Genomic DNA, 13,854 nt, shown 5'->3' on the forward strand with positions numbered 1-13,854 from the left:
GTTGTACGCCTTTCCGCCTATACCACTTCTGCCCAGAGTGCTGAAGAAGATCAGGCGCGACCGGGCCCAGGTCGTCCTTGTGGCTCCGGACTTGGCACGAAGATACTGGTATCCCGAGCTACTCAGCATGTCAGTCGATCCCCCGATTCGTCTGCCTCTTCGGGAGGACCTTCTGTCGCAGCAGCAGGGGACGGTCCTGCACCCGAACCTGTCCAGTCTCCACCTACAAGCTTGGAGATTGAGCGGCGGCAGTTGAGGCCATTTGACTTGCCTCCCGAAGTCTGTGACATCATTCTGGCAGCCAGGCGTCCCTCCACGAAGTCGGTATACGCCTGCCGGTGGAATAGATTTGTGGCATGGTGCGCAGCAAAGGCTGTGGATCCCCTCTCTGCACCCCTTTCGGAAGTGCTGCTCTTTCTTCTTTCCCTTGCCCAGCAGGGCTCTGCTCTGGGCACTCTTAAAGGGTACCTTTCTGCTCTTTCAGCCTTCTTGAGGCTACCAGATCAGCCTTCTTTGTTCAAGTCCCCTATAGTGAGTAGATTTCTGAAGGGCATCACGCACATGTTCCCTCCTGTTCCCTTCGTGATGCCCCAGTGGGACTTGAATCTTGTTCTCACCTATCTGATGTGTGCTCCCTTTGAGCCACTTCATAACTGTCCTCTTCGTCTCCTTACGCTGAAGACGGCCTTCCTGGTTGCCATCACCTCTGCCAGGAGGGTGAGTGAACTCCAGGCTCTTTCTTCTTCTCCGCCTTTCCTGTCTGTTCATCCTGATAAGGTGGTGTTGCGTACACGACCTTCCTTTCTGCCCAAGGTTGTCACGGCCTTCCACATCGGGCAGTCCATCACCTTGCCCACCTTCTTTCCGCCTCCGCATCCCTCGAAAGAGGAAGAGAGGCTCCACCGTCTGGATCCAAAACGTGCGCTCTCCTACTACCTGGACCGCACTCGCCAATTCCGGGTGGATGACCAACTCTTCGTTGGTTACGTGGGCGCGAAGAAGGGAAAGGCTGTGCACAAGAGGACCATCTCCAGGTGGATCATCTTGTGCATCCAAGCATGCTACTCTATGGCGAGGAAGGAGCCCCCGGCTGGATTGCGGGCTCACTCCACTCGGGCCACGGCGACAACAACTGCCCTGGGCCGCGGTGTCCCCCTGCAGGACATCTGTCAGGCAGCCACGTGGGCCTCGCTGCACACGTTCGCAAGACACTACTGCCTGGACAGTCAAGTCCGGAGGGATGGCTTCTTTGGCCGTTCCGTCCTCCAGGACTTTCTGGTGTGATATTGGTTCGCAGACCCACCACCGGGGTTGGTATTGCTGGGGTATCTATTCTAAGGTAAGGAATCTATCACTAACGTGTCTCTTTCAGATGCACAAGTTACTACTTGTGTAACGATATATCTGTAAGAGACATTAGTTAGTGATAGATTCCTTACCGCCCTCCCATCCTCCCCGTTCTGCGAACCGATATTTAGGGTTAAGGTCATCCCCTTTCAGGGCCCTAGTTTCAATGGCACCAGTGTTAGTTCTATCATGGCTCTGCGTATCTGGCGCGGAAAAGCTGTGTTATCAGAACTGACGTCAGCGCGCATGGGCGCCGTCTATATACTCCGATGACGTCATCCCGGCGCTCACGACGCCGACGACGGACGCGGAGCCGCAGACGACGCCTACCAGCGCGCAGGGGTATTGCTACGCAAAAATTTCCGGATCCAGTCTGACGCCTGGGGATATTCTAAGGTAAGGAATCTATCACTAACTAATGTCTCTTACAGATATATCGTTACACAAGTAGTAACTTGTGCTTCACCCTCACACACCCTCTCACCCTCACCCTCCCTCTCACCCACCCTCACCCACCCACCCTCACACCCCCTTACCCTCACACACCCTCACCCCCTCACAACCCCCTCACTCTCACACACTCTCACTCTCACACCCCCTCACTCTCACACCCCCTCACTCACACCCCCTCACCCTCACACCCCCTCACCCTCACACGCCCTCACCCTCGCACACCCTCACACACCCTCACCCACCCTCACCCTCACCCTCACACACCCTCACCCACCCTCACACACCCTCACCCTCACACACCCTCACCCTCACACACCCTCACCCTCACACCCCCTCACCCTCACAAACCCTGACTCACCTTCTCACCCTCACTCACCTTCACACACCCTCACCCCCTCACCCTCACACACATCCGCACACACCCTCTCACCCTCACACACATCCTCACACACCTTCACACACCTCACCCTCACACACCCTCACCCTCACACACCCGCATCCTCACTCACCCTCACCCCTGTCACCCCTGTAACCCCCCTCACCCTCACAACCCCACACCCTCACCACCCCATACCCTCACAACCCCACACCCTTCCCCTCACACCCTTGCACCCCTCACCCACACTCACACACCCCTCACCCTCACACCCCCTCACCCTCGCACACCCTCACCCCCACACACCCTCACCCCCACACACCCTCACCCTCACACATCCTCACCCTCACACACCCTCACCCTCACACACCCTCACTCACCCTCACCCCCCCCACCCTCACACACCCTCACCCCCTCTCACCCCCTCACCCACCCTCACACCCCCCTCACCCTCACACCCCCTCACCCTCACACAACCTCACCCTCACACCCCCTCACACACCCTCACCCCCCACCCTCACACCCCCTCACCCTCACACACCCTCACACACCCTCACTCACCCTCACACCCCCTCACCCTCACACCCTCACACACCCTCACCCCCTCTCACCCTCACACCCCCTCACTCAACCTCTCACCCCCTCACCCTCTCACCCCCTCACCCTCACACCCCCTCACCCTCACACACACCCTCACCCCCTCTCACCTTCACACCCCCTCACTCCCCCTCACCCTCACACCCCCTCACCCTCACACCCCCTCACCCTCACAAAATCACTATGTGCTACCACAGCATCACTGAACGCCACAGCATCACTCGTTTGCCATCACAACATCACTCAGCGCCACCACATCATCAATCTCTGCGACCATTCAACAACACCTGGTTCAAATATGCTCTCTCAATGTTTGAAGCTTTATTACAAATGTAACAAAAACATGTTAATATTTCAATTCTGTTCTTGGAATTTCGTCACAATAAAATACACTGAACATAATCTTCACAAAAGTTATTTACAAAACTTTAAGCTATTGCCATTATAAATTACAATACCTTTTATTTAATTATTAACTATTAAAAAAAATTAAAAGCCATTGTTATTTGTAATATCAATACATGTAAGTCACGTAAATACAACACATATTGCATTACAAATGCTATAGGTGTCACATTTGCGAAAGTTATAACTATTGGCATTGTAAATGACAAAGCTATTAATTTAGTCATTTTCCAAAACAAAATATAAATAAAAAAATTGTCATTTACAATACCAATAGCTCAAACTTTACCAATGCGAGACCTATTGCATTGCAAATGCTTGTTTATTAGTGAATCTTTTCGACCTGACATCCATCAAACATGTCACTATTTCCCATATCTTGCTGATCACAGAATAGTTTAACTTGGAGAGCAGCTACCTGCTTGGATGCTGCCCCATCTTTCCTGTCTGGCCAGCACGAAGAATGCAATCAAGGCAACAGTGGGAGTGGGAGTGGCACTGGCTGCTACTTTTGTGACTCGAGTCTTAGATTATTTGAGGAAGTGTTTCCCAAAATGTTCCAGGTGGCGTATTTACTATTCTAACTCCATAACTGGAATATTTTCAAAACCGTTAAAAATCACGCAGTTATTTTAAGAAAGGGTGAAATTAGTAGTTTTGCCATAAGTAAAACGCTGTCCTGAGGCGCAGCTGAAGGTTAAAAACTAGGAATATTGTTTGGCCATCTTATTTGTTTTTCTACTCCTGCTTCCTGGAACTTGACCCCACATTTGACTTTACTGTCGCTTTGATTATATTTCAAAATGTTGATCCCTTTTTTCTGAATGTGTTGTTTTTATTCTGCTCTTGCGCAGTTGATCAGGTGATAAAAGAAGATACCTTGGTCCTCAAGATCGGATCCGTCTCGATGGCTCCTCAAGCAGACAACCCTCTTAGTAGAACAGTGCTCAGGAGAGACATTTACCAGTAAGTGGGTGTTTATAAGGCAACAATCAGAAGTGGTGGGAACTTTCCATTTTCCTGCAATAGAAGTTAAAACCTGAAACGTTAGTGAGAATATTCTGTTTCGCTTTGAAATGTTCTGCTGAGTTTTTTTTAATAGCTTTAAACATCTGATAGCAAATAAATAAAACATAGAACTGATGCAAATAATCCTTCAGTTTGGTGCCCACTAGATATAAATCTATAACCTATTCGATAGCATTATTCATAGGCATTCTGTTTATTAAATGCAAGTGAACAGCAATGACAATATAGTCCTGTCAGCGACTACTAAAATCTTTTCATCTATCCTAACAATGTACATTCTACGTGATCGTGTGCTTCACAAGCCGTTACAGAATGCTGGAGATATTTTTGAGATTTGGTATCTCATATTGTGTGTTCATCTGCTAAGAAATGGGAATGGAGATAAGAGGGACAAGTCCTTCTGGTGGTTTTGAGCCTCTTAGAAAGTAATTGGAAGAAGACGCAGACACCACTGCTCCTGACCACCCCCCTTCGATGTTTATCCAAATTAATTTGCTGTACATTGCATGTATCTCAGTCTTTCTCATTTCCCCAGCTGTTCAACTTTTCGATCATATTTCAGAAGGATAGAGAATACCAAGCTAATTACAGCGCCAGGACATACTTTCTGTCTCCTCTCTTCCTAACTCATATTTGTTATTTTTCTGCAAACTGATATGGGTAATCTCAGACCTCTTATCTGGTTATTTCGTTTCCTGTAAGGAAACTTTTTAGGCTGAGCCTGGGCAGTGCATGCGCTGCTCTGCGAGGCATGCTGTATTCCGATATGGACTTGAAACTCCTCCCACTCTCCGCCCATGTTTTTCATTGGCTTGTGTCATTGTCCACTGTAAACTGTGGCTTTTCATTGGTCAGTATGCTTAGTAGTCCCTCCTTAGTACTGCCTTGTCTCTTTGTAACCTCCTATGAGGACACCCCCGGTACTTGTGTTGTTACTCAATAGGCCTTTAATTATAGGCTCCGAGGACTATTTTCTCAATAGCTTTGTCCTGTCTGCTGTTGCAGGCAGTACACACTCTCTCCTAATGCTTTAAAAAAATTCTTTATAGCACAGGTGCTGAATGCATTTGAATGCAATAGGGCTCGCATTTGCGAGACTTTAAGCTATTGGCATTGTAAATGACAATGCCTTTTATTTATCTGTTTTAAAAACAACACCTAAATAAAAGGCATTGTCATTTATAATGCCAATAGCTCAAACTATCGTTAATGCAAGACCTATTGTATTGCAAATTCTTATTCTTTCTTGTACTTTTCCTTTGTTTTGAACTCTTGTTGACCTGGCCTCTACCACAAGTACCTCAGTTCACAGACTTCACTCCTTGTTTGGTAGTCATCTCTTTGTAGCTGACTGAAAGAAGTCCACCTGGCAGGCTCACAGGAGGTTGTGACTAATGCTCTTCAGCCAGTGGGGTCCTGTGGTGACAACTTGCTATTCCATACATTTGTCTTACCCTTTAGCCGCTGTGAATCGGGGTTAAGACTTACTGTCAGGAATGTGTACACATCAAACAGCAATACAGCTAAAGAAAGAATATATGGGCCCAATGAAGCTAGAAACCGCAAGAAATTTTGAAATCAATGTAAAAGTAGAAAAAAATGGGTGTAACTGTTCTAGTGAAAGTCAAAAGCAGCAGTTACATGTGTGAATGAAGAACCAATAACTAAACCCCTTCGTTATGATGTTGGTAAAATCGTGCTGAAGGGTTGGGAAGGAATGGCTTGAAATCTTGTTATTGAACATTTTTCCACACCATTAAGAATTGCTGTGGGTTAAAATGGTAATAACGCATTGTGTTGGTTAAACTGTGGATGTCTCTGGCAGGTCTTTCCTGCTGGAATACATGTGCAAGTTACTGACCAAAGCAATTGCTATGTTGTTTATTCTCAGAATTACCAGGCCTAGATCTAACTACAGACCCTGGCATTGCTGGCTATGCCCTTTCCACTGTGTTGACCATACCAATTGCTAATTCTGGTACAGGAGTCTCTAAAGATATGTCAGCTGTATCTTGGTAAATAGGAAACCTAAACAAATGGCGACATAGTTTTTTAGGGAAAACTTTACCACTGACATACCCCCACAGCGTTGGGCATACTGTTTGAGTCTTTGCAGGGCAGATGAAACCCAAAAGAATAACAAAGTCAGCAAGGATAACTTCATCAATGTCTTGTAATAGTTGCCTTAAGACATAGGGATTAGCCTTAGAAAATAACATTATTTCCCTGTAGTTTCATTCTCCTTGTAGGTCAAAGTAATTCTATACACTAAGTCTGTGAAAGTGTAGGGCCACAGGCTGGCCTTCTCCCCGTGAGGTTCACCTGCCTAATCAGTAGGAATGCAATATTATTTTGTGTCAATTAATTAAAATGAATACAATTAATCACATATGATAATTAAATAACATGTAAAACAAGAAGGAGGTGGTAAACATAAGTCTGAGATTAAAACCAAACTATAAAATCGAGCATTGTAGAAAGCAAATTAAATGACTTTATATTATTGAGGCCTCGACTGTGGCAGTGACCAACACAGTCGAGACCTTCGCTCCCAGATGGCGATAAACATCTTGTTGACAAATGTGCAGAAGCGAGTCAAATGCCATGCCAGCAGGAGCCCCCCGCTGGACCAGAAGCTCGCCACGAGGAGGAGACTTAGACTGGGTCAGTCCTTTCGTGTACACTGGCAGGGTCCCGACGACCCCACTCCCTGCTGAAGTCACGCCGACCTCTGAGTCTGGACAGCACCACGAAAGGCATCATCAGTGGTGACCAATGGGAAAGCAGCTCGGCGGCTTTGGTCATCTCCAATGAGGAGGGAGGGAGGGCAGGACCGTGGGCCCCAAGGAGGGCAGTCCTTTTCTTCTGTTCCTGGGTGCCGAGTAAAATAAAACCCTAAGTCGCAGATAACAATGAGTGTGTGCTACTATACTGCTTGACGTGCTGTAATACATTGTGTGGCGTGCCTGTGCGGTAATATACCCCAAGCTGTGCTGTAACACGTTCCTGGGTGTACGGCCACAAATGTGTACGCTGTGCACTCTTTGCAGTGTGGCAGTACATGCTTACAGAACTTGGCAGCACCTTTGACTCAGTGGGTGATAGAATGCCAGGGCTTGCCACTACCAACAACCTTCTTGCAGCACAGAGGCTTGCGCCAGTCACCATCTTTAAATCCCCTCAAATGCAACGTCGCTCATCCCTCTATATTAAACGACCTGAGCTGGCCAGTGATGTGCTGAGATTTTCAGAAACACGAGTATGATGTTCACAAAGGCAGATGATGTGCTGTGAAGGCCAGCACTACTGTCTGCAGGCGCTTCAAAGCGTCCCCGGCTGTTCCCAAGCTGGAGAGCCTCCGGTGTCTGGCCCAGGGAGGACCACCGTCAGGTGCCACCATGGGTACACAGACAACAGGGCGCAGCGAACCGCACTATGGTCTGGACTCTGGGTTGCAAGGCTGTCCCTGTTGTATCACTCTGGAAACGTTGAGTATGTGCTCAGCACTAGCTTTCACACTCACACATGAAAAGCTGATGCTGCAGTAACCCTGACACAAAGGAGAAGCGAATTCTTCCCTATCCAGCACACAATACAAATATAGGCGAAGTACAACATTTTTAAAAAAATGTCGTTTAAAGAGGTTATTAGGATGTTACTTCTTGCAGCTGCAGGATGTGGATCCGATGGCGGGGTGGCTAACTAACTCAGCTAATCTGGGAGCAGCTCTCATGCTGTGTATAACATCAAACAGCATGACAAGTGCCAGGATTAGACGGAGCAGGGTAACCCAGAGCACTTTTTTTTAAACAACAAAATCTTATTGTCAACAGCCAAGATATGCCTGGCAAGGCCAAATGCCTTAACAGCAGAATATACATAGCAATCATAATGATGTCGACATTTTGTAGCCATCTGTATAGAAGAGAATAATATACATAACAAAATATTACAGTAACAATTAACTGAGGTGTCATATGCCCATTATGTGATACAATACATGTAAAGTCAGCCCTGAAGTGAAAAAACCCTGTCACAGACTTCGCATATCCCCATTAGTGTGGTGGTTGTGCCTAGTGTCAATCAATGGTGCGATCTGGGATCGGTTCTAAATAAATCCCCCGGAAATCTGCCCATAGTTTCCATATCTTGGGATGTTACTGGGGACATCCCCACGCAGCAAATATAGGTATTTCCAGCCTCATACAGAAATCCAAACCCTTCTTCCAAGTTACACGGAAGGGCGGGGAGGCATCCTTCCAGGCCCTCTTGCAAGGTGCCACTTCGCAAATGTAAGGCCCAGTAGCAACTAATTGCGTTTATATATATATTGCCCCCGATATCATCAATTATGTCCAGACTAATTAATCTAGGCGAGTGAGGGATTTCCCAGCCCAAAATCTGCCACATACATGCAATAACCCCACGCCAGAACCCAGAGAACGATGTGCATAGCCGCACAGTATGGATGAGGGTGCCCTCGGCTGCCTGGCAGTGCAAGCAAAGTGGAGAGGGAATAGGCCCCGCCTGCCAAAGCCGATATCTAGTATAACCCAGCACTCTTTTTGAGACTGGGGGCTTGTGTCTGCGCTCCACTCCATTGTCTAACACAACTCGGGTTGGAGAGGTCTGAAGTGCACCTCAGGCTGGACTGCTCAAGACAGATGGTCAGTCGGACATGCGCACTTAAGAATTTAGGCTGAAGCATTTCTGCTGCCAATCAGTAGGAATGGCCCTGCCCCTGCCTTCATACCCGGGCTAGACAGGAGCATTTTGTTAATGACCATTTCATTGCCATTTAATTTACTTTAGCTACGGTTGCAGCAGGGGAGCAATGCTCCTGTGCCCTAGAGGAGCAACCACCTCTGATAGCTAAAGCTTCATTAAGAAGAAAAAAAACGAGATGTAGCTTTTCCTTCTGCACTGTTTTTCTAGATGAAAAGGGATAAGGAGATATTTAATGGCAGCATGTTTATTTTTTGCATGCATAAAGTAATCATAGAAAATATAGGATCCTCTGCATATTTCGTCTCATTCCAAGCCACGCTCTTTTTTTTTTTTTAAACATATTTTTATTGTAGCGAAGTCATAGAGAAAAAGGCACAAAGCATATCGACATCAACACTGTTGATATGCAATCAGTAAAAGTATGCAGTTCCAATGACACTACACAGCCATGTATGGCCCACATCCCGGAGGCTGGGCGGCGTAGGATCGAGGCATGTTTAACAAAGGAGAAATTTGCATTTGTGCTCCAAGGATATGAAACCTATCAATGTCTTCGCCATTTTTGTCACGTCACATTCTTATATTACATAACAGTTTAACAACAACTATTTACCCCTCGAATGGCATCGCTAGTACTGATCCAATAGAGTAGGACATTTGTGTGAGGGCCTGCTAACGCCCAATCAATTTAAGGCAATATAGACCAATGGAAATCTCAGCTAAATGCATACATACATATTTAGGTATCGTATCGTGGCAACAGAGGACACCTACACGGTCCCACGGTCCTCCCCTCCAGCACCCTCCCCTCCACAGTCAGACTCCGAGGCATCAGAAGAAAACAACTCAGCGCTGGTTGCATCTGAGTCATCCTCCGCCAGGCCCTCCAAGCACAGCGTCCTCCAAGCAAGCAAATCATCTTGCAACTTTCCATCTCTACCGGCGTGCTGCATGTGGGTCTCTTCAGCCAAAGCCACACTCTTTTTTAAAATAAATCTGACTTGTATGGCACTGATGCAAATATCTTTTTAAAACAAGTGTCTGGGTTTTTGGTGTGTTTAATTTTGCTCTAGAGATTCTATTTTTATTCTTCATGTTTACAAACATGCCATATTCTTCAATTGAAAGAGCAACAAACCAAGGATTTAAGTAGTTTGTGAGAAAAGAATGATATGACAATGTATTATAATAAATAAAGTAATCTTGCTGTACGTTATTAGGATATTTCCAGCCACCTTGTAGTTCCATGACCTTGTAAAAGAACTTGGCTTTCGGCCTCATTCTTCTATATGGTCATAGAACTCTTAGATGATTTGCAATATCCTTATCATGTACGGTGGGGGTACTTTATCCCATACATACTGAGTACATTTTAAAAGGCTATCAAAAAGTAGTTTCCCGAATTCCAATTCTCTGAGTTGATCTTGAATTTATATTTCTAACAAATGCCATAGGGATTGGTCATTCTAGATACACTTCCCTGGGACATTCGTGTCCCAGTTTGAGAACTAGGAACAATTCCAACACTGATTTAAATGGATGTTTGTGCCTTTTTGATACCATACGCACTGGAGGAATGTTGGATGCTTTACTCCGTAAAAGTTTGTGTACTTGACGCATATTTACAAATATGAGTTGCTGATATTTATATGACGAAGCTGCAGACGTTACAACCAAAAATCACACTGTAATATGGGGCCTCTGCAACTTCATTATTATCACCTTGTTCCTCTGCTTCAACAGTTATTCCTGGATGTCTCTGATTATTAACCTGTAAATATGGGCCTGCCCAATTTGCCCTCAAACGTGTATATTTGCCAGTTCCATTTTTGCCTTCCACCAGTGTGAATCCAGACCAGGTCACATTCTGTTTCTCTTTATTTTTTTTGGTGTTTGTAATACTCTGTTCTCCTCTTCCTTCAGCAGATGTAACTTATTGTGCAGCACTTAGTCATGCCACTTATTTATTTATTTATTTCAATTTATATAGCGCGTTATAACCCAGGGGTCTCTAAGCGCTTTATCAGGGTCCAAACATCGAGTACTGTGGAGGACAACTGTTCATAAATAGTTACAGATCACCCCATGCTTGCTGGAAAAGCACTGTTTATAGTTTTTTTCGGAAGGCCAACAAATTAGTCTCCTTCCGTAATTCAATTGGCAGCTTATTCCAGGCTGTTGGGAGCAAATATGAAAAGGCACGTCCACCTACTGTGGCCAATCTACAACGTGGTTGAATAAGAAGAGAGGCGTCAGCAGATCGAAGTGTCCGTGCTGGGCTATAGGGGATAAGGCGAGATTTCATGTACATTGGAGCCTTACCGTACAGGGCTTTGTGAACAATGCACAATCCTTTGAACATCACCCTTTGCTTAACCGGCAGCCAGTGCAGTTCTTGCATAAGGGGAGATGCATGAGTATTCCTTGGCTTTTTAAAGATAAGCCTAGCAGCGTCGTTCATGACAACCTGCAGCTTGTACAAGAGTTTTTGTGGCAGTCCTATATATAGCGAATTGCCATAATCTAGCCTAGCCAGGATCGTGGCGGAGACCGCTCGCCTCAGAGTGGAAAAGGACAACAAAGGTGAAACTTTTCTAAGTTGTCGGAGGAGGCCAACGCAGGTCCCTACCACCGTCCTCACTTGTTTTTGCATAGACAGCCTGCCGTCCACCTGGATGCCTAAACTCTTGACCACAGCAGCTGGTTCCGGAGGTGACCCTAATTCTCTTGGCCAGAAATCCTCAATCCATGGGATCCCTGCGATGGTGATTGGCAGTACCTCGGTCTTATCCGGATTGATTTTTAATGAATTTCTGGACATCCAGTTGGCTGTGTACTTCAAGATGTTCTGCAGTCTTACGAGGCCACCCGGACCCTGGTCAAGTTGGATCACTATTTGGGTGTCATCCGCATAGTTATATACATGGCAGTCCATCTGGTTGAGCAATCTAATCAGGGGTTGTAAATAGATGTTAAAGAGTAGCTGCGACAGGGCAGACCCATTTGGCACTCCGCAGGTGATCGATGTAGTGGTGGAGAGAAGGTCACCAAGCTGTACTCTCTGAGACCTCCCTTCGAGAAAGGAGGAGAGCCAGGTGTGTGCTGTGCCCACGATGCCGAAATCCATCATCCGCGACAATAGTTGTTTATGACAGACGGTATCAAATGCCGCGGAGAGGTCTAACAGCACCAGGGCACTTGGAGTTTTCTTATCTGCCCTGTTCCTCAAATCATCCAGAATAGACAGCATAACGAGTTCCGTGCTGTGATTCGCACGGAACCCAGCTTGGTTTGGCTCAGATAAGTTGTTACTTTCCAGATGTTCCGACAGGATAGTGAGTACGTGTTGCTCAACCACCTTCGTCAGGAACGGCAGCTGAGATATGGGCCTGAAATTTTTTAGGCATTTCACATCCGCCCCAGCTTTTTTCAGCAGGGGAATCAGCCGGGCTTCCTTAAAGAAAGACGGGACTTGGCCTGTTGGTAAAGAAGTATTTAGTAGATTCAACACTTCGTCCTCTATACCTGGCAGTGCTAGTTTAAACACCTCTGGTGGGCACGGGTCTGCCAAGGAACCCGATTTAACCCGACTCAAAAGAGCTGGCAGCCTTACCTTCGTAATCTAGGAAAAGGCCATTAAAGGACTGGTCACCGATATTCTGCCAGGTGTATCCAGCGAGGGACAGTCAAACTCGGGGGTTGTGCCAATTTCAGCTACTAGGTCGGAGATTTTGTTAACAAAGAAATCTTGAAATTTTTGGCAGTCCTCTTGCATGAACTCTAAAGTTTGTTCTTTATTTTTCCTGAGTTCCGGGAGGACTTTAAAGACTTCTTTCTGAGGGTTATTAGCAGTAGTTATTCTCTCCTCAAAGAACTCTGCTTTCCTAGCTATAATCGCCTGTTTATAATGAGCGAGTGCCTGTATGTACTGGCTCCGAGAGTTGGAATCATAATGCTTCCGCCAGGCTCTTTCTAATTTCCGAAGTCCTCGTTTCCTCTCCCTAAGGAGTTCGTTGTACCAGGGGGCCCCATGTCCTCTGTTCGTTATATTCAACCTACGTATAGGTGCCACGTGGTCCATAGTCTTTCTAAGTTTGTCCAATAATTCTTTACAGAGGACCTCAGAGTTTTCTGTCTGAGTGTTGGGAGATGGATTGGTTCGGAGATGGTCTAACATTTTATCTCCATTAATGTTTTTCCATTTCCTGACCGCCTTCCATCCTTCCCTAGGCTTCATTATTTGTTTGTCCAGCAGGAACTCACCCCTCACCAAAAAGTGATCAGACCAAACACATGGCTGGACCACCACCGTATCCTGTACAGGGGGTGTTGTCCAAATCAAGTCCAGGGTATGACCCTTGACGTGTGTTGGACCCTTCACTAGTTGGACAAACTCCAGAGATGTCAATGCCTCATCAATCTGAAGAGCCTGTCCTTCCTTTGGTGCTTTCTCCCAGTGATAGTTAAAATCACCCATGATAATCATCTTATCGTATCTTGAACGCGTATCTTGAGCCAATCTCAGGAATGAATCCGGGAAATCCGGCGATGCCCACGGAGGGCGGTAAACTAAAAGAATGATTATACAGTCTGCCCCCAACTTCAGTCTAACATTCAACACCTCAGCTCCACCCATATTTTCGGCTAGTAGTCTTTCACCCTGTAGGCGTGAGCTATATAGAAGGGCCACCCCACCCCCTCTCTTCGTATCCGCTCTATTTAGATGAAGTGCCGAAAATTGCGCTGGCAGAGATGCTATAAGATCTGACATAGAGGAGTCCTCTAATCACGTCTCCGTTACTCCCAGAACATCCAGTTCCCCATCCTCCAGTAAACTAAATACCTCCAAGTTGTGTTTCTGAAGGGAGCGAGTGTTAAGGAGTCCATAATGCAGACCACGGGCCTTGTGCACATGTTGC

The 13,854-nt window shown here is 46.4% G+C and overlaps 1 protein-coding gene across 1 annotated transcript in view; it reads left to right on the forward strand.

Annotated features, from left to right (window-relative positions):
• The window catches only part of VPS13B (vacuolar protein sorting 13 homolog B), a 2,999,480-nt gene that overhangs the window by 1,754,072 nt on the left and 1,231,554 nt on the right, over positions 1–13,854 (forward strand). Inside the window, exon 30 of the mRNA XM_086966051.1 lies at positions 4,033–4,144. Within this exon, the coding sequence (XP_086822177.1) occupies positions 4,033–4,144 (112 nt within the window). The remainder of the gene's footprint in view (positions 1–4,032; positions 4,145–13,854) is intronic.

This window comes from Lissotriton vulgaris, chromosome 4_1 (assembly GCF_964263255.1).
Source record: "Lissotriton vulgaris chromosome 4_1, aLisVul1.2, whole genome shotgun sequence".
NCBI classification, from domain to species: Eukaryota; Metazoa; Chordata; class Amphibia; order Caudata; family Salamandridae; genus Lissotriton; species Lissotriton vulgaris.